This window comes from Pempheris klunzingeri, chromosome 11, assembly GCF_042242105.1.
Source record: "Pempheris klunzingeri isolate RE-2024b chromosome 11, fPemKlu1.hap1, whole genome shotgun sequence".
NCBI classification, from domain to species: Eukaryota; Metazoa; Chordata; class Actinopteri; order Acropomatiformes; family Pempheridae; genus Pempheris; species Pempheris klunzingeri.
The window spans coordinates 21,668,239-21,689,728 of NC_092022.1; the positions used below are offsets into that span (position 1 = coordinate 21,668,239).

Here is a 21,490-nt window from a genome sequence, read left to right on the forward strand (position 1 = left end):
TTGTTCTACTGTCACCTATTGTACCTATTTGGCATGCTGTAGTAATTTATCCCCTGGGTCAGGGCTCAGGATGTTTTTGATCCATATGCAGCAAAATATTACGTCAGATTGGAGCAAAAACAAAACTTAATACATAAGGGCTTTTCCAGTATATCAGCAGGTTTGGGGGGGCACACAGCTCAGGCTCTCGCTTTTCTTTCGTTTTCCTGTGAACTGGAACTGCAACTTTTACATTCGTCATAAAGATAGCTCAGCCGTCTGGGACCTTGTGATTTTCTGTAAGCACGTACAGTACACTGATCCTTGCTCTCCGCTGCAGTTGCGTTTTTTTGTAACACAACTATCAGTTACGACAGCACACTGGATACAACACTCTGCCACTCTGTTGCACTCCACTGTCTCTGAATCTAGTTCAATTCACAACCTCATTCACAACTCCATGTAACACTGTAACAGTTACAGTGACCAGTATCTCAGTACAGTTTGTTGTTGAATGGTTTGGGCTTATAATGGATCCTTCATATGTGTGTCAGTGCTCAGTGCTTAATATTGGAGTAATTAGCTTCTTTTTTAACATAAAAAGCAGGATTTCATTAAAAAATATGTTTATATTTCTCAAACTCGAGTATCATTTGCTCACTGTTGAAAAGGATATACTAACTAGTATTTTTGTTGCTATAACAATTTCTTCAGGCTTCACATTAGATGTGAAATAATTAATTAATTGATTTGTCAAGCAACAGGAAACAAACGATTTCGATAATCTATTAATTGTCCCTTTTCAAGCAAATATGCCAAACATTCTCCTTTTCAATCCTTCCTGAAGTTGAAGATTTGCTTCTCTTTTTTTTTTTAAAGTGAAAGTAAACTTCATATTTTTGGGATTCGGACGGTTTTAATACATCACTTTGGGTTTTAGGAATATTTCCACTATTTTCTGACACACTGAACAGACCAAATGATGAATTGATGAATGTTAAAAACAAACTACAGATTAATTGATAATGAAGATGCACCCTGTTAGTTCACACATCCAAAAAGAAGCAGAGACTTTTGGCTTTGCCTTGGGGCCAGAAGACTTTGTTATGTAGTAGACAAGGGAGGGAGTTAGTGTTGTTTCATAATAGACACGTCTGAGAACATACCATAGCTGACGAAAGTCCCAAAAAGCCTTCAGGGCTGAAGGCGCAGTGAAGACGTACCATAGAGAGCCCTCGTTTCAGCTGATTAGACAGTGAGAGGAGCGGCAAGTGTCTTTTCTCCTGTTTGTGAACTCAACCCAAAACAGAGTGACGCATGCATTTTCTTCACCACTGAGTGATACTGTATTCATGCAGCTGAATTCAGCTCATACAATGCACTGAGTGTGCTTTGTTTGGAAAGATGGAAGACATCAGTAGAAGCAATTGTCTTTATTTATTTCCTCTTTCACAAACTGGGCCATACAGCAGGTTTTTACCTGCATTACACTACTGTGGATGGTAGTGTGTGGAGCCAGGCTATCGCACCCTCCTCCCTCCACCCCCCTCACCATCAGGCCTCTCTGATAGCTCACAATGGGGACAATTGTCGGTCAACACAGAGCTGCTTTGAATGACAATGGTTGAATGAGCGGCAGTCACACATCTCAGCGTCTGATCTGAAGAATTGATCTGAAACATGAGACGTTCCATAAAACCGTCAGTATAGTTTGTTAATAGAGTGATTTGATTTAATAATTAATAATAAAAAGTCTGACAGAAAACCTTATTTGATGAGTTATACCATGATACAATAAGTATTTATTGTACAAACTAGATGGTAATATGTCAGAGCTGCAACTATTAGTCAGTCCCATTTTCTCAGTTTTATAGTATTGTAAACTGTGTATCTCAGGGTTTTTGACTTTTGGTCGGACAAAAGGAGACATCTGAAGACTTTTATTTTGAATTCTGGGCAACTGCTATTGCCCTTTTTCATCATTTTGTGATATTGAATTGATTTCAATTTAAATAAGAAACAATTAAAAGATTAATTGATGAAGAAAAACCAGCTGCAGCCCTAAACTATATGTTATTTCCATAGATTTCTTAAGCACTTAATATGAGGAACATGACTATTTGGATATTTCACACTCTTGCTCCGTGTCTTGCTCCGAACTCATTTCTAAAAGCTGAATCCAGTTTGTCCAGTTTGTGTGTGTGAAGAATTTAGATGAGCCATGTGTTTGGTGGAACGTTCTCTAATTAAACTAATTATATCAGGTGCTAGGAGACTATTATTTATTCCCCATATGGTGTGGGAGGAGCTGCGTGCAGGGGAGGCTGAGGGGTGTGTGTGCTGGAAAAACAAAGAACTTCCTTTGATGGCTAAAGGTGGAGATAGGCAAAGCAGGGTGAACACACAGCTTTATGATTGTTGTTTGTGTGACCGTTGGCCCGCAGTGCAGAGTACCTGCGGGACCAGGTAGGCAGTGAGACACACACAGAGGGGAAGTAGCTGCGATGCTTCACTCTGCTCTGCGCTTGTGTCTGGAATGTGATTTCCTGAAAATGGGTCATTCCTGACTTCTTGGAATTAACTCTGCGGTGTGTGTGCTTACTCAGGCCGTTCTTTAAAAACTGATTTGGGGAATTTTTTTTTTTTCTGTGGAAAATGGTTCGTTTCGGTCGTCTGTCATCCTGGCGCAGCTGGGACCTGCTGCATGTGGACTCGGAGATTCCTGAGTCACCTCTTCCTGACGTGAAGCCAACGCCAACTGGCTGTCAGGTGAGATGTTTGCTGACACGTCTATGCGCAGCGCCAAAGCTGCTGATGAGTTTAATAAGGTACCATTTCTTCTGGTTCTGTTGGCCGTGGCAATAACATGTTTCCAAGCTGCAATGGTTATTTGAAATAGTCGTCAACAGGAAATTAATCTGCAACAGTTTTGATAATCAATCAATTGTCTTGTTTTTAGGCAGAAAAAGCCAAACATCTGATTCCGGCTATTTAAATGTGTTGATTTGATGCTTCTCTTTGTTGTACATGATAGCAAACTGAATATGTTTTGGTTTTTTAGTGTTGATCAGACAAAGAAAGATATTTGAGGACGTCACATCTGGGTGTGGAAAATCATAACAGGCATTTTTCACTATTGTCTGACATTTCTGAACTTACCGGATCATCAAGAAAATAATTGGCAGATATAAATATAGTCATTAGCTATTGCCTGATTTGCTCCCCTCATTCATCCTTTGTTTAGTTTGAAATAATCTTATCTGCTCAGCTGAAAGATCAGAATGAAGTTGTGATTGTGTATTGGGTGAAGTGTGAATCGTGGCTGGGATCTCATTACAGTAGCCACTGGGATGATGGGGGTCAAGGAATGGGAGCATTGTTTTGCCAACTCTCATCATCACCTCTGGCTCAAAGTTTCTGTTTGTGTCACTGCTGTGGCGGTCACCGGGTCTTCATTATTGGAACTGGAATGGCCTTGAAATGTGCAGCGTGTGTTGACCACCGGGGGTTTTCTTTTAGTTTCTACTTCCTGGTTGTGAACATGTGGTGTGTTTGCCTGTGTTGGTGTGTATCCAGGCTTTCAGAAAGGTCAGTGTCACGCAGTTTTCCCATCGTTAATCAACCCACCTGATCAAGGGGAGTTGTTATCAGTTGACTAACATAAAGGCAGTAGCAGGAGGAAGAAAGAGAAGGGGGGGGTTTCTTTGCTCTGTTGCTCTTTCTTTATCACCGCTTTTTTTTTTAATACAATCCCTTCCCATTTAAAGATTTTCTCCCTTCTAGGCCAAGGTTAATGCCACAAACCACTGTGATAAGATAAGGCTGTGAGGGGACACAAGGCTTGATATCGTTAACCTTACTGGCCCCCTCCAAACCCACTGCACAAGTCGCAGTTCCCAGAGCGAGCGGCTTTGTAACAAAGAGAGCTCAGGATCTTGCTGCCCTCTGCCTTGACTGACAGGTTTACACAGGAGGCACGAGGGAAACCCTGTAAACATAATTAGTTAGGCAGATGCCAATAGAGGGGCTTAGTGTTAACTATGAGGGTATATTAGCTCAGGCAAAGTAACCAATGTCAGAATTATTACCTGCAGAAATATAACGACTCTGATTTAAATGATTAGAATGTTACATTAAGAAAAATACAAATCACAAGGAGGCATCTTGAAATCGTTTGTTTTGTCTGACCACAGTCCAAAATCCAAAGATATTCAAGATACTAAACAGAAAATCTACACATTTGACAATCTGGAGCCAAAGGTTAAACAACCAAGACAATTGAATCATATTTGCAGAATCAGCTAACTAGAGTGTTCAGACCTTACTGCTGCTCCTGAAGGAGGTAGTGTGCTTGTACTTATCTGCTGGCCATAAGCAGCCTATTAATGTGCTGAAACGTGCAAGTAAACAAAGGGACTTTCCCCTTTGGCCATTATCGGGGCATTTCTTTCCTTGTTTTGGCCAACTTGCATGGCATTGTTCAAACGTCTCCAGGCAAAACAGTGATTCGAGATAGCGCAAAGAATAGTGGACTAACTTCAAATAATAGTAAAGGAGGAAGCGCCCCATCTGTTTAGAGCCACCCTATCATTTTCTCGGCAATATCCAGGTAATTGCTTGGAATGAAAGCTAATCTTGCATTAGTTGATGGCTAATACAATAAGATAAACATAAAAATGGTATTTATTCTCAAGCAATGAGTGGTTAGTTTATTTCTTCCTCTGATCAGCCTGTTGAGACTGACCGCAAGAACAGTTGGCACCTTCATGCACCAGGATGTGTGTCTGGACCAGGGAGCTCCCCACAAGCCGTCACCCCGACTCCACCTCCAAATATTCAGATCTTTTTTCCTTTCCTGGCCCTGCCTCCTCTTTCCTGCCCAACACAATGAGGCAGGATCCTCCTGGTTGCTATGACTTCAGACCGGTGTCTGCGTGAAATGCAACCACTGACTGTTTGGACAGCAGGACAGGACAGAGATACGTCCCAGTTCAAAGAGAAGCTGCTGTCGGGCACGGCAGGACGCGGCAGCCAGACACCGAGCTCGCTGAGCGACCCGGACACTGTCAGCTGGAACCGGACCATTCAAGCCCGGATGAAGTTCCACACAAGTCTCTCGATGGGGGAATAACGCGGCAGTGTTACAGTTGTCACTTTTTCTACCACTGATTCGGCATCAACGGTCTGGATGGCGAGGACGCCGTGGATGTATGCGTTACATGGTTTAAGTGGAGAGAGCGAGGAGGCTAGAAGTTGAGACATCGCAGCAGCTGGCCTCAGAATGGGCTGCAATCCACGAATCCAATTGAAGGATTAGGATGGTTTTTGTTACTTTTGACATGCCTCTGGCTTCAATGGTGAGCACTGTTAATGTGGTGGGAAACTGCTGTGAGCTTCTGTCCCTGCGTGCTTCTAATTACAACTTCCTGGCCTAGTCTGTGTTTTTAAAAAGAAACTACCCTCTTCTCAAAGTGATGTCCAAGACGTTTGCTTTCTTTAGATATTACAGTTTTTAATTTTGTCAGATTTTATTTATATGTGCTATGCTTAAACACCTTATTAGCTCCAAGCTCCAATATTTGCTTTTTCTGTCTTTATTACGCCTGTTTCAAAAGGTAAAAGCTTCTTAAACACCCCAAACACCAGCAGGGTTTCAGTTTGCCCTGCAGAGTGCTGCACAGGGTCCAGACTTTCCCCGTTTGTCCTCGGAGACCCAACACTTCCTGACACCTGTGTCCTTGGCAAGTTGGCCCAGATTTTCCCCCTAAAAAAAATCCCTAAATGCGTCCAGGCTTGGTTCTCTTTCACTAAAGCGACACTAAATTTGTCCCATTTCCCCTTTCACTTGAAGTTTTTTTGTTTTAAAGCCAACATGTCTATTTGCAGTTAAGTCACTCTCCTCTTTGGTAATCATTCAAAAAAGATAAAAGAACTCAAAGCTGTTTGAAAGCCTGTAGGATCCCCCCCCCATCCCTACCCAACTCAGATTTACTATCTTGTTATGCAACTGTGTTCAGGCCACTTGTGTGCCTTTGCTGTAGTTAAGTGGCAGTACAAAGGCCTGGGGATGTTCCTCCTAAAATGGGAACAATTTCAAATGGAGAACAATTTGACTAGAGCTACTCATAGTTAGATGGAACTGAAAAACGATACCCTGATGGTCTGTTTTAGTGTTTAACAATCTTTTCCTTTTTATTCTGCATTACCGTCAATATTCTGATAAAATGATGCTCGAGCATGAATCAAAGATGAGGCGGTAAAGGAGAGTCCTGGTGCAAGTAAAGACGCAAATATAAGGTTTACCAGAAAGTATAAAGTGTATTTACTAAATGGGAGTTTAAAGAGGACTTTTATACATAAAAGTCTGTTTACAGGTCTGAGTGAGAGCTACTCTGTATGTTAAAAACACCATATAAAGACCTTTGTGGCGTCGGAGGGAGCCTCTGTAGTCTGCTGGTCAACTGTGAGCAGCACCTTGGGCACGAGTGTTTTGATTGTGTGCTTGTTTGTGGTGATCAGTAAAAGAATGTCGTTGGAATGGCCTCTCAGTTTCAGCCACAGTGTCAGTGTCCTGGAATGTGAGTTCCCTGTCACTATGTTTGAGGGTGGGGGGGTCGGTAGCCTGACTCTCGCCGACCCCTCACCAGCAGATTCCTCACTCTAACGGCAAAAACAACTGCTTCCTCAGATACAGAGTCTGTCCCTGTTTGTTTGCTTTGCTGCTGCTCGTAAAGTGGACAGAGATTGCCTGAGTGAGGGTGCGCGGTCGGGCCTGCTGACAGGTTGACAATGGAGGGGGAACAATGGCCAGACCCGGGCCGTCTGTTCTTATGGAACAACCTCCCGCTTGCTTCTTGTGATGTAATGAGCATTCACTGCGAGGAAGTGGCGGTCCTTCCCTCTCCTGTTTGTGTCTGATCATTAGGGTGGCTTTAACAGTCCTGCTGAGGTCATCCCTCACGCAGAATTCCCCTCCGATTTCCTGTTTATCCTGTCTTTGTGTATTTCTCTCTTTCCAACCGTCTGACAGGAAAACTTTTGTCCTTCCTCTTGAGATGACAGATAGACTCATGCCAGTCTGTCTTCTTTCATTTTTTGTTTTATGTCCTTTCCTTGTTGCTTTCACACTGTGTAAATTTTTCTCCCCGTCTATCCTCCTGTGCTTTGCAGGGTCAGGCGCGACGGAGGAAGAACATGACAGAGTTCCTGGGGGAGACGAATATTCCTACCCCGGATTCTCTGGGACAGATTGGTGGCTCTTTGCCCGGCATCGGGGCCGGGCCCGACAGCTGGAAGAATCGCGCCGCCAGCCGCTTCAGTGGCTTCTTCAGCTCCAACGCTGGAGCAGGACCGTTTGGCAAGGTAACACCCATCAGGCAGAGGTGATCGCAAGAGTGCTGTTTTAGTGTTTCTATTGGCGATTTAAAAAAAAAAAGTAAAGCCAAAATCTTTAGCCCAGACATGTCTCAGATTGAAAAAAAAAAAAACATTGAAAAGCAAACAAAACAGTAGCAAGCAGCAGTGGGAGAGGGTCGGAAGGCCGTATCCCCGGAGTCCTGGTGAGGTAATTTCCCTTCAACGTCTCCTGACTAGTTGGCTCACAAACTTTCCTCCCAGAGGCTCTGGAAATGTGTATGTGGAAGAAAGCCTCACTCAGTTCTATCCAGTGCTTTCTTTTTTTATATTTTAAAAACCCCAAAACCTTAAGGAACAGGTCGACATTTTGGGAAAATAGGCTCGTTTCCAAAGAGTTAGAGAATATCGATACCTCTGTTGTCTGGAAAGTGGTCGACGTAGTTAGCTTAGCACAGAGACTGGAAACAGGAGGACGCAGCTCAAACCAGTGGGAACGCAGTCTGCCTTCTTGCATCTCTAAAAAAGGTGGAATTTTTCATTTAACTTCTGTATCTGTAGGTTTTCTAATGAAGCACACATGCTGCCACACACACACACACACACACACACACACACACACACACACACACACACACATGCACACGCTCTCATTGTATCATCTCTCCTGAGGTCACATCCTGCACAGTAGCAGATGTCAGATAGAGACAGTATCTGTCAGTCACCTGTCACTGCCCGGCTCATCTCTATTCACCCTCAGTGTCCCCCTTAACCCCCTCAGGCCAGAGATCCCTCACCGGGACCTGGACCTCTTGCACCCTCTATAGTGTAGAGATGAACCACGATCTCTCCTTTCACAAAACTTTGTACAACAGATTTATGTGTTTCAATCTGTCACTATTAATGAATGTAGAAAAGTACTTACTGAAAGGCATCGTGAACCATCATGAAACCACTGGTCCAGCTTCCCCCCTCCATGCTGCAGCGTGCGCCCCCGCTCCCCAGCTTTCTATTGTTAAAATGGTCTCAATGCACAGAGCTCATTTTCATAACTACATAAGGCCTGCCAGTCTGAACAAAGGCCTGAACAGCAGCTACTGTTGGATTTAAGAATTAAGGGGCCAGTAAAGACAGGATTTATATGCTAATTTGTGGACTCGTCTTTACTTACAGTTTTAATGTAACAGTAAATTGACACACAAAGGACAGAAACACAGTTACTTTCGCATCTCTCCTTGCTGGCATGACGTTAACCTTGTTCAAACTAATTGCGCTTTTGTTTTTTTTAAATTGTTCCCGTCTCATCAGGAGTTGGACCGTCTGGAGCAGCTCCAGAGCAAACTCCACTCCTACACGTCGTTTGGGCTGCCCAAGGTGCCACGGCAGCTCTCCTTCCACCAGGACTCCTGGGAGGGGGAGGAGGAGGAGACCAACCTGGCCCTGGAGGACAGTTGGCAGACGCTACTGGACAATTCAGAGGTAGAGCACTCACACTTCATCTTTATAAATACTTTATAAATACGCACAATGATGCAACAACATTAAGGGAAAAAATATCTAAAATTAGAAGCAAAGTAAAACTTGTATGTATGAAGTTTCAGAGGTATTGTGGCGTCTTTCAATACCGGACACATTGATTAGGACAAATAGCAAAGAGCTCCAAGTTAAAAATGAACACTTGATAGTTATTGAGGTGGGGAGTGAAACTTTAACAATAAAAAAAGAGCTCCCACAGCATGATGGACTTGAAAAACTCATTCCTCCCTCCACTGTCTGTCTGTGTATAGATATGATATGAAAGCTTTGGTACAGCTTGAGAATTTTCATTGTTTTTGTATTGGGTCCTTTTTTTTTTTTTTTTTTTTTTTTTTTTACAATTAATCTGCAAGGGAAAATTAAAATAAAATATAAATCTGTGGTGAGAAGAAAAGGAAAAACGGTTGGACTAACCTCTCCCCTTACTTCCAGTCCCTTATCAAGTTTGAACTGCACATACCTCCATAAATGATCATCGCTGGCTTCCACCTGTTAATGTGTATATGACTAATGGGACAGCGGGACAGAGCAATATCACAGCTGTATAGTCCTGCGAACTGTAACTTACCCCTGATTGTAAGTTACATAAGCCGTATCACTGACTTCACTGCTGGCAACTTCCACGTGTTGTCTAGTAATCAAGTTGGTGATGTGTGTTACTGGAAAATATCATCCTGATGTTTGAGAGCACAATTTATTGACCTCATATAAGTATCACCAGCCTATATACGCTGTTGCCCATAAAGTTGGAATAATTTTTCAATACCCCCAATTTTGTTAAAGCCTGAATACACAGTTTGCTAATTGTTGTTAATTGTGGTTTAAGTTTCCCTGTGATATGTTTGGAAGAGTTTGATCAATAAGGTTGAGAAGATATACACTTTATTTATCAAGAATAAATCACATTTTATTCCAACTTTATGGGCAACAGTGTATAATGTACTAGGAGTTCTCCATCAATGGAAATTATACTGTTTAAACACAACATATATATATATACTGCATCTATACATCATTTCATGTCATTTAAAACATTGTCTGTCTAATGAGGGTTTTATTTTTTTGTTATATTTAATAACATGATCTGTGTGTGTCTGTGTTTCTGTGTGTGTGTGCAGACGTTGACGAGGCGACAGTTCCACCAGCAGGAGGCGATATGGGAGCTGCTGCAAACGGAGGCCACCTACATAAAGAAGCTCAGAGTCATCACTGATGTAAGTGCAAAGATCAGGTGCTGATACGATTGTGTAAGATGAACTGGCTTCTGTACTGAGATAGGTAGACGAACATTTAACCTATTTTTGAGATCTAAGAAAAGAGTACAGCCTTTATCTTTAGTGAGCTGTGTGCTGAGAAAACAATTGTTCTTAACCTTAAGGCTGATAACCTTAAAAGGTACATGTCAGCGTGGTGTCTTAAAGATGTATTATTCTGTCAGCTGTTCCTGTGCGGGCTGCTGAACCTGCAGGAGAGCGGGCTGCTGACGGAGGTGGAGCCCGCCAAGCTGTTCAGTAACATCCAGGAGATCGTCCGCCTCCACACGGCCCTGTGGAACCAGGTCATGCTGCCCGTCCTGAAGAAAGCCAGGCAGGCCCGGACTATGCTCGACCCCACCGACCTGCACCACGGCTTCAGGACGGTCAGTTGTAGTCACACTCTAATATATTCTCCAGAGGTATCACAAAAAGGACTAACTGTGCCCGTCTACAGCTAACTGACAGCTGACTAATAAGTCATTTAACAAGCCGATTAATTATTTTTATTTATTATTAGGTCAATCTAATCTTCTGACTAGTTACAGTATACCAGGGTTCAGTACAAAGCCTTCAAAGTCTGAACAATGCTTGAAATACAATGTTTTAAAAAGGTTGGGGACGTGCTTACATTTGAATATAGTCCAGGAAATAGGTTGATTTTCAAAACACCAAAAATCATTTAATATTTGAAATGAAAGAATCCCCTCATCAGATAATAATCATGATTAAAACATACATTTAAAGTTAACATGTACCGCTGGTAAAATAAACAAAGCGACAATATACTTCTGTGAATTATGTGCACTTAACTTTTACAAGGTGGATTTATAGTATAGTATAGTAAAGGCTTTGAGAGTTGGGTTTGGGTACCTTGAAAGTGCTTGAATTTATTTCTGAAATGAACCCTGAAATATGGTTAGCTGAATAATTAAAACAGAATGAAATACATATAAAACCTAATACTTTACTTTTACATTTGATACTTTAAGTACAATTTGCTGATAGTACTTCTGTACTTAAAGTAAAAAGTGTGCTGCTGCTACTACATTAATGAAGACAGAGAGTACAAGCCCTGATAAACGTAACAGGCAGAGGTAAATGTTTCCCTTCATGCTGCTGTTGGTAACTGACTCACATCTTTTGTTCATGTGCATGTTTTCAGTTTGGCTCCAGGTTCCAGCCCTACATCCGTTACTGCATGGAGGAGGAAGGTTGTATGGAGTACATGCGCACGCTTCTCAGGGACAATGAGCTCTTCAGGACCTACGTCACGGTCAGTTCTCTCTGCTCATCCCAGATACCCACAGCACACCCTGTACTGATCCTTGTTAGTTTTCTTCATACCTCTGGCTCATTAAACGTTTCGTTTCCTGTCTTTGTCTGGCTCGAATCAGTGGGGCGAGACCCATAAGCAGTGTAACCGTCTGAAGCTGGCCGACATGGTGGCAAAGCCTCACCAGAGACTGACCAAATATCCACTCCTACTGAAGAGCATTCTCAAGAAGACGGACGAGCCGTCGGCCCGTGACATTGTCAGCAGCATGGTAAGGAAGTGGGAAAATGTTTAACATGTGTGGTTTTTCTAACTGACACTGATAGAAGACCGTCTGAGTGCATTTCTGTGGTTTTCCTCCTCTAGGTGGCTGCTGTAGAGGGATTTATCAACAGCGTGGACTCCCAGATGCGACAGCGTCAGGAACAACAGAAACTGGCCACCATCTCCGCCCGTATCGACTCCTACGAGGCCGTAGAGGGCAGCAGTGAGGAGGTGGAGAAGGTAAGGGGCGATTTACGGTGCCCTGGTGTTTTCCCACATCTTCAAAATCAGATAAGAGACTTCACCTGAGATTTCTTCTTTTCCCCTTTCAGATCCTCAAGGAGTACAACCGCTTCGACCTTATGGCTCCCATGAGAGGAACCTCACCGGAGGAGACCCGACAGCTGCATCTTGAGGGAGCGCTGAGGATGAAGGAGGGCAAAGACAGTAGGGTAAGACTGACTCACATTAGCGCTTGTCTTTATATTCAGCATCCGGTTTTCTCACGTGTGCTTCACAGTCGCCCCCACACTTCACATGAAATGGTTGGCTAATTAAAGAAGACACGTTTCTGTCAGACCTGAGATGAGTTTATTGTTTCCTTTGTAGATGGATGTTTATTGTGTCCTGTTCACTGACCTGCTGCTAATTACCAAGCCAGTGAAAAGAGTGGAGAAAGTCAAAATCATCCGCCAGCCTCTCCTCATTCACAATGTCGTCTGTAAGGAGCTCAAAGACCCTGGTGAGTGCTCAGATGATCAGAGGGCTGCAACTATGTTCATTTTCATAATTAAGACACGTTATGATTAAATTGTACCAATGATATATTTAGAATATTGACAGGTGTGATGTCTTGAAATGTGTAATTTTGTCTGACATCAAAAGAAACGTATTAAATTTATACTAATATGAAACACAAAAGCAGGAAGTTCATTTTCATTTATGGATTTAAGCAATAAAAACAGTAACTTACTGATGCCTAAATGATCTAGAAGTCAGATCTAGAAGTTTTTTCCAGGCAGTGCTAAATGTGTGTGCTTTTTGTCACTGTAGGCTCATTCATCCTCATCTACCTCAACGAGTTTAAGAGTGCAGTGGCAGCATACACTTTCCAAGCCAACAGCGCCGCCCAGGGGCGAAGCTGGATCGATGCAATCTACAATGTCCAGGTTGGAAAGCCACTTCATATCTTTGTAAAAAAAATTTTTTTTACAAGATAACGTCGTAGTTTTATTTGTATTATTTGCATTGTAAATGTTCCTGTATAATTATACCGCAGAACCAGCTCCAGAGGCTTCGCACTGAGGAGGTCCTCCGACAGCAGAACAGTTTGAGGAGAGGAAGGAGGAACGAAGAGGAGGAGGAGGAAGATGAGAGCAGCAACTCCACTACAAGTTCCCCCTGCTTGAGGCGCAAAGACCAGCAGAACTCAAGGTACTAAATCTGTACATGTAGCTTCAGTTGAGCAGATTTTACTCTGTTGTTGTTGTTAGTCTGTCCATCAAATCAAACTCAATTAAACCTCTCCTTTCAGCCAATCAGATGGATCCACTGAGACTCTGTCAGTGATGGACATCGATGAACCAGGCGAACACCAAGAGCCTCCTGCCACCAACATGAACCTCGAGGGAACCACTAAGAAAGACTCCGACTCTGATCTGGCTCCCCTGTCTGAAAGCTCTGAGGTCCAGCAACCTCAGTCCACGAGCCCCCGCAGGGCTCACTCCAGCGTTTACTCTGAGCACGATCAGGAGACGGGGCCTGACGGCGAAGAGCTCGACCCCCAGTGTCGCTCTCTCTCCATGGACAGCGCCTACGGTACCCTCTCTCCCGAATCCCTCCTGAGAGAACTTCAGCCACAGCCCGGCCAGAGTGAAGGAGAGGAGACGGAGGAGGAAGAGGGAGACAGGGAGGGAGAGGAGGCAGGAATAGAGGAGGTAGAAGAAGAGCAGGAGGAAGAAGAGGAGGAGGAGGATGCTGCCTCACTGGGGTCCCAACTGTCAGTCGTCCAGTCCTCTAAACCTCGCCGGCGGCCTCACGTTCAGTCGCGACTCCACTGCCTGCAGAGGCTCTCCACACTGGCCTTGTCCCGCTCAGAGGACAATCTGCTGCAGCGCCTCTACGGTAAAACCCCCCTTTCCCACACACACTCAGTCAGCTCGAAGGCGCAGGACCAGTCCCAATGTAGGGACACGGACACATCACCACTGGCACACAGTAAAAGCCTGACAGAGCTGGGCCAGAACTGCTCGGAGCTGTTCTCCAGTGACCTCGACCACTCTGACGACTGCTTGAGCATGAGCATGCCCTCGGACAAACTCTGTGCCACCCTGAAGAGGGCGGAGGCCAGTCGAGGCAGCGGGGAGCCTGCCGTACCATGTGAGAGCAAAGAGTCGCAAAGCAACAGCTCAGACAGGGAAACAGCTCCATCTGCGTGCGTAGATAGGAAAAAGGAGTCACCGGCCACCAGTGATTCAGGTGAAATGTCACCCAAAAAGAGGAAATCGCCCGCCCAGCAGCACAAGAAGCTGACTCTAGCTCAGCTGTACAGGATACGCACCACTCTTGTCCTCAACTCCACACTCACTGCATCGTAAGTCATTGCTGTAATGACGCAGCAGTTTGCTATTCAGAAAATAGACCGATTTGTTTTCTTGTCAGGTTAGATGAGAAGATTGATCACTTTAATATCGCTGCAGTAAACATGAAGAAACCACCAGGTGTAGTTTTCTTAGCTCAGCATTGATGTGAAAACAGCTCACCTGGCTCTGACTACGACACCTTCAAAGATTAGAAATGAACACATTATGTCTTGTTGGTTTAATTCAAAGATCCAGGATGTTAACAGCAGCCAGCCAAGAAGTAGTCTGACATATTAGCTCCATAGATCCACTTCTTATTGGTTTTCTTTAAGTGCATTTCTCAAAATGTTGAACTAGTCCTTTAATTTGAAGAAAGCCATAGTGAACTTGGTTCCAGATGATGCTTTACTCTTTGAGAATTTCTGTATTAATGTTGCTTTTGTGTCTGCTCTTATTTGCAGGGAGGTATAACCACTCTTCAGACCAGTGGGATGTGGGAACAATAATGAACAACACTTGTTTTGCTTCAATGGACTGAATTTCTTGAGACACAAATGCACTCTTTCTCTTGCTGCCCTCTCCCTTCCCGTTGCTTTTTGGACACTGATCGTACAATTTTTTGCATTTGAACAATAACACTATTTTTTTTTCTTTTGCTGTTGCATTGGTTTCCGAACTTCTGGAGCGGAAGGGAGAGGCAGAGAGAGACGTTAACTGCTTGCACTTTGCAACAGAAGTAGCATAATGGGGGGGCGGGGGGGGGAAAGCGGCTGGGACCTTAAGGTGGAGTGGTGGGAGTGTGCGTGGCATGGATGGGTGTGCTGCCCCTGCAGAGAGAGGAGACATCCAGGAGCAGGTCTGAAAACCTCCTCCGTGAACCCTGCGTCCTGTCCGTCTCTGTCACCAGAGTCGAGGAGGAGGGACACCAAGTCTTGAACATGCTTCTGTACACGTGGCTAAAAATCAGCACCTGGGACGTCCTCCTGATATTTGTACTACTCCTGGTTTGCTTCAACAAAAGATGAAAATTGCACAGTTATCTATGTTAAGTAGAAGAATCACTAAAGGAGTGAATTTACATTTACAGTCACACAATGACTTTGAATTTATTGTTTGCTGTTGGTGTCTGCTCGTGTGTGTGTGTGTGTGTGTGTGTGTGTGAGAGAGAGCGTGTGAATGAATGCCTGTTTTTTTTTCTAAATAATTGACACATGGTCCTCGATTCCTGACTGAACCAAATCTGATCCCCACCTCCTGTGAATGCGCTAACACACCCAAAGGTGGAAGACCCGAGTAGGTTCACGACTAAAAACGCACCCAAAAGGTCCAACACAGCCAGTCACGTGACCACACTGACGGGCTTCCATCTTCATCTCGGTTGAACTAATGTCATTTGGTATGTGGAACTAATGAGAAGATGAGTTAATTTCCTTAAAAAAAAAAAAAAAGCAACGACTGAATATGGGTGACTAAAGTTTTTGCGGTATTTCCTGCACTCTGTATATCACGGCTCTGGTGCACACTCACTCTTTAGGCCTAAATGTATCAAAAACACATAGAAAAGTGCACAAACAAGAAAGTGTTCATAGTTAAAAAAAAAAAAAAGTCACCACTTGAGTAGCGCCTGTGTTGCAGCACCTTTTTCTCTGAGACATTTCATTGCTCGTGTTTCTTTACGATAGTGACACTAACAAGAGATTGAACAAAAGGGTTTGGCTTGGATATTCTGTCATGAGTGAATGTGCAGCGCTGGCTTTAGTTGAACACACACTTCTTTTTATTTCCAGGAGATTAACCAAACAAAAGCATCGACCACCACAGAAACATTCACACTTGACGTTCAGCTTTTCAGATCACTGATTTCTGACTGTATTCCAAACACTGCCCAAACCAAAAAGGTTAACTCTGTTTACTTTGGGATTTTTTTTTGTTTGTGTAATATTTATTATGCCTGCTATGTTTTATATATAAGATATTGTTTATATTGTTTGCTTCCATGATTTGTAAATGTTTTTTGTTGACTTAGTCTTAATAATTTCAACTTGCCAGGCATGAATGTGCTATGAACCAAAATCATGTGTTTCCTCTTTCAGGAATGACGTTAAAAAGTGTCTTACAAAATAAAAACGCTCAAATACTTTACAATCCCTCTTTTAATGGTTTAATCCATTGTAATGGAGTGATTTGGGGGGGAAAGGCTGAATCTGAATGGCAGCGCATTAAAACAACATGAACTGGTCACACTGCTCTCGTCTCTCATGTTTTTGAACGCAGCCAGACAGCAGGTGGCAAAAGAATGTTTTCATGGAGGTGAAGAAGAATTACACCAGAGAGGTCGTGACCGCGTGTGTGGCGGTAATTCGTTGCATCATCTCTTTTTTTTTATGTCATGATGATGTTAAGCCGAAAACTTGTTGCTTGGGGTCAGGTCAGCCGAGCAGCGAGTGTAAAACAGGGACAGGGCTCCGAGCTGGGCTGCACTGGAGGAAAGGAGCACTGAGATCAGTTACAATCCCACATTGGAAAACGACTCCCTTATAAGTAAAAGCCCTGCAGTCGTAATTTAGAAGACGGCAAAATATCCAAACTAGGAGTTCTCTGTAGGCAGATAACCAGTTAAATCTTTGGGTACTTTTTTTTTTTTAAAGCATTAAACATTGTTGTGAGGATTTTCTGCATGTCTATTTTGATTTAGAGAACAAATGATCAATAGGTTTCCAAAAAAATATTAATCAATGATGAAAATAATCATTAGTTGCAGCTCTACAATTATTATATTTTAGAAGTTAGTTACACGTTTTGTATGTCAGATCTTTAATATGATTATCGCTGTGAAATGAATGCAGTGAAGTATGTTTCCCTCTGAAAGGTAGTGAGGTAGAAGTCCAGTACTTTAGTAAATATACTGAATCACATTCCACCTTCAGAAATACGGATGCTTTGTTATGATTACTTTTCTCCAGAAGAGCAGAGAACATTTGCTGAGATGTCGTTCTTAAGTGTTTTACATTTTTATTTCATGCTACTTTATACCTCTACTGTGTTACATTTCCTCATGAACTCCGGTGCTTTTTACTTCTCCACATTTGTCTCACAGCTATTGCTAGTTTTAAGACTGTACACACAAAACAGCTGATCAGCTGATAACATGAACAGACTGATTAAATACCCAATAAGTTAAACAGCTGAAACTACATGTTTTACAATGTTAACACGTTAATGCCACAGTGATGATAAACACTCACATCACTGCGAAGGGGGCCTTTGAATGTGCACACAAATACCTTTAATACTTGTAGTACATTTTGCACATGATATTTCCATACATTTATGAATGCAGGACTTTTTACAGAGTAGTATTACTACTCTGATCTCAATACTTCTTCCACCACTGTTCAGCAAAATGTCCTTAAAGTATCCAAAGTAAAAATCATGCACAACGACCCCTTCTAGAGCAGTACGCTGCTTTATTAAACCACTGTATTACTATTAATGATGCATTTAAGAGTTGGCAACATTTTAGCGTTGCAGCTGGTCGGGCTGGAAATCATTTGGGCTCTTTTTATGCTGTCATATAGTGAATCTTTAAGTATCATATTTTTGTGACGCTTGTCGTAGTCTTGCATGTGAAATAACAACAATTGCAACTACAGCAGTCAAATAAAATGTTGTGTAGTAAAAAGTACAATGTTTTCCTCTGAAAATGACCTTAAAAGGTACCTCAGAATAGCATTTAGGTACTGCGTTCACACACTTAACTTTTTACGACATAGATAAGATAAGACAAGATAATATAATATAAGTTGATCTTATCTTAAGTATTTATAACCACTGTTTAAACATTTGATAAACTGTTATAAAACACTATAATGTAGCTGTGTGCAGATGCTTAATACATAATGTGTGGCAACAATAACTAACAACCTATTTCATATCCTTACAACTGTGTTTTACTTCACTCGTGGGTGTTCAGAGGACGGGTTACAGATGGTGTCAAATACATTAACAGACAAAGAAATGTCCATACATCTGCTTAACATTGTAACCAAGTAAGAAAAGTCTATTTAGCATAACTCCTGCCACAGAGCAAAGCCACAAGGTGCTTTAAAAAAGTAAAAAATGTTGTTTTTTTAAATTAACAATAAAGCATAAGCAACAACAGACCTCAAAAACACAAAAATACACTCTTCACATGCTAAATAGGGCGGCTGAAGTAAAGTTTTACCAAAGTGTTTCTGCTGGAGTTTAACAGCATTCATGTGTTCAGTTCAGTTTCTGGGAACTCAGTCAGATCACACACATCATGTCCAGCTGTCTGTCTGCTCCGACCGTCTGCTCCTGGTTCCCAGAAAGTTCACCCGAGTGGCCTCATATCAAAGTGTCCGGCCCACATGTGGGTGCCGTCATGCAGGGCCAGAGCGGTGCCCAATGGCCCGCAGTAACATCGTGGCCAAGGTGTATTTACAGGTGATTATATCAGCTAATCGGTGGATTACAGCATGTTGAGTCCACACAAGCCCCTAAGCTGCAGAGAAAAGACAGTGCGGCCCTGTGGGATTTTGGGTTTAATCTGGTCCCAGAGTGCAGCGGCCCCTCCCGTTCTCACATCTGGCCCGTCTGGATTTACTGTTGTAATCCTTGATTTTAAAACAATTTTATTATGCTTTATCGCTGGTACGCTGGACTGTAATTATTAAAATGCAGCTTTCTATTTTAGCAATGAAGTAATTACACGTCCTTGTTCTATTAGCCTTTACTAAGTAAGTAATGAGGCTGTGCCACAGTCGGCTGTGGCCGCGTGATGGCTGCAGGCCGCCTGCATGCCAGAGATCATTTTCAGGTATGTGATGTTATGATGAGGCAGAGTAGGCCACTTCCTGGTACCCATCTGGTGCATCTCACCAGTCTGTGCTCACTTTCCCACACAAGACATCAAATAAAGCTCTAAATGCAACAACAACAACAAAAAAAAAGCATTATTGACCCTAAAAGGGTTATTTTTCCAGTTGTGAATCCTGGTTTTAAGGATATTCTGTTGGTTTTCGGAGACACTTGACTTGTGCATGTATAAGACAGTCACACTTTGCGTTCTCTCCCCGTTAGTTTACATGTGCGTCGTGTGTTCAGCGTGAGGGTCTTCTGGAAACGTACGCTGCATTCAGCCGGGGCAGCGGACGGGTTAACACCACCTGCTGTGGCAGATGTCAAAAACCATGCTGTAAAAAATGTCCGATTAACACAAAGGGGCACTTTGGCAAATCCTGATTATAGGAGCACTTTCATTTATTAAACTCTGCCAATCCCCTGTACTCTTTTTGAGCGGGGATTAAAACCAGGTAGACACCATTGTCTATCTAAACAATCCCTCTTTAAGCTCTGGCCGTTTCCTGGTGCCCTGGCCAGGCTTGGCTGGCTGGCTGGCTGGCTGGCTGGCTGGTTGCCTGCCTGTAATCTCAGTAGGGGCTTATAGGTCACTACAACCACTACACATTCCCATTCATCAACATCATCCCCTTTAGAGGGACTAGGTGATTGGATTTAGGACATGTTTTACAGGGGCAGAAAAAAAGACAACAGCGAACTAAAGCTTGTTTACAAGAGCTTCGCTGTGAAAAGGCCCACGGACGAGTGGCAGCCATATGGAATGAATAACCCTGTGAACATCTGCCCCCGATCAGTACCACGCTCCGCCATAGGCTGGCGGCTGTGACCTTCACATGGTGCACGGGAACATCTGGCCGTGCCCCGTCTCATGGACCCCTGAAAACAGCATTAAGCAGACAAGTAGCTGCAGAGGAATCCATGTGGGGTTTGTAAAGCCGCCACAGCAATGATGGAGGGTTCAGAGCCAGGTTAGAATTAAGACTGGTAGCGGTCAGCGGTGCTCTGATTGGTGAACTCAACTCACAGATTCTTAGATTTCAGGATAAACGTAACACACCTCCAGCTTCAGCTTTAAAAAGAAAAAAAACAACAACACAAAAATACCAAAAAAATCCTCTTTGGGAACTATATAACCAGTAATATCTTTTTAAAACATGAGCACATAACAGAAATGAAGATAGATGAACTCTTCGGTGACCTCGAACCTACAATGTATTACTATCAGCCAACATGTGCACAGATACCACTGTATCTGCTATAGGCTGATATTTCTGTCAATGCTGCTTTGCTTTAAAGTTTACTAAGTTTAAAGCATCACCTCAGGTTATCGCACCAATGCTACATCTTTCAGTGATGAAAAGTAACTGATTACATTTATCAAAAGTAATCCATTTACAAGTTAAGTTGGTGTTTAGGTGCTTTACCTGAGTATTTCTATTTCATGCTACTTCACGCTCCACATACTTTGACTTCACTACCTTTATCTGGCAGATGTAATGACCAGTTATATTTCATGGTAAGATTTCACCTTAATAACAAAAAAAAAGATTTCACGTGAACAGGTCCCAGCTTGTAAAAGCATTGAATGTTTCACAAAAAGCAAAGATTACAGACTCTCTCACTACTGGACTCCTCAGGTGGATCCTGTGACTTCTTTGGCGGGGCCTGATCCTGTGGTGGGGGACCACTGGACTGGACTGGACTGTGTCTAAAACAGATAAACTAGTCCCCCCCCCCTCCGGCTTGACCAGCTGCTGCAGTAAAACACTATTCATGCGTTAGTATTAGCAATCTAATAAGACGACAAATAAGTAGGACAAATAAAGTCAGTCAGAATCTGGACGTTTGATTTAAATACTTCAATTTAAACACGTACATTTAAGCTGACACTACTTCTGTACCTGTAATTAAGAAGTGTTTGATCAGACCACTTCCTGAACCACAGGTCTGCTGCTGGGACGCCATGACAAAAAGAATCCCGGCTGACGTTCACACGACAGTAGCAGCAAGGTGATAATGTATTGCCAGCTGCTCTCTGGCATAAATTCATTCCACAAAGACGTGGCATATGCTAGAGGATCAAATTTCTTTATCCTCGTAAAAGTTGTGTTGTTTTCTAAATTGAAAGAGCATAAGGTCCCACTTTCACGCGACAATATAAACTGCTCACCTCAATAATTGTATCAGCTTATAAGAAGCTTACTGTAATTACAATATTGTCTTCTTAGAGCGGCAGCCTAAAACATGAAATACAAATCACCCATTTCTAAATTAAATGGAAACTCGTTCAAAGAGAAGCAATACTAGAGGGGGACAGAGGGATTAACATGTAAGTCCTGCGCATTTAATATTTACAGCACAAT

At 42.8% G+C, this 21,490-nt stretch overlaps 1 protein-coding gene across 2 annotated transcripts in view; it reads left to right on the forward strand.

The window, feature by feature from the left end:
* plekhg5b (pleckstrin homology domain containing, family G (with RhoGef domain) member 5b) overlaps positions 1 to 16,482 on the forward strand; it is a 57,029-nt gene extending 40,547 nt beyond the window's left edge. Inside the window, exons 5-17 of one of the 2 annotated variants that reach the window (XM_070839663.1) lie at positions 7,150 to 7,341; positions 8,641 to 8,811; positions 9,987 to 10,082; positions 10,307 to 10,507; positions 11,287 to 11,397; positions 11,519 to 11,668; positions 11,764 to 11,901; positions 11,994 to 12,113; positions 12,271 to 12,403; positions 12,715 to 12,830; positions 12,941 to 13,095; positions 13,196 to 14,254; positions 14,705 to 16,482. In XM_070839663.1, the coding sequence (XP_070695764.1) occupies positions 7,150 to 7,341; positions 8,641 to 8,811; positions 9,987 to 10,082; positions 10,307 to 10,507; positions 11,287 to 11,397; positions 11,519 to 11,668; positions 11,764 to 11,901; positions 11,994 to 12,113; positions 12,271 to 12,403; positions 12,715 to 12,830; positions 12,941 to 13,095; positions 13,196 to 14,254; positions 14,705 to 14,714 (2,652 nt within the window). In that variant the 3' untranslated portion in view covers positions 14,715 to 16,482. Of the gene's footprint in view, positions 1 to 7,149; positions 7,342 to 8,640; positions 8,812 to 9,986; positions 10,083 to 10,306; positions 10,508 to 11,286; positions 11,398 to 11,518; positions 11,669 to 11,763; positions 11,902 to 11,993; positions 12,114 to 12,270; positions 12,404 to 12,714; positions 12,831 to 12,940; positions 13,096 to 13,195; positions 14,259 to 14,704 lie in introns of those variants that run through there. The other variant, XM_070839664.1, reaches the window with a different exon arrangement.
* Positions 16,483 to 21,490: the final 5,008 nt, after the last annotated feature.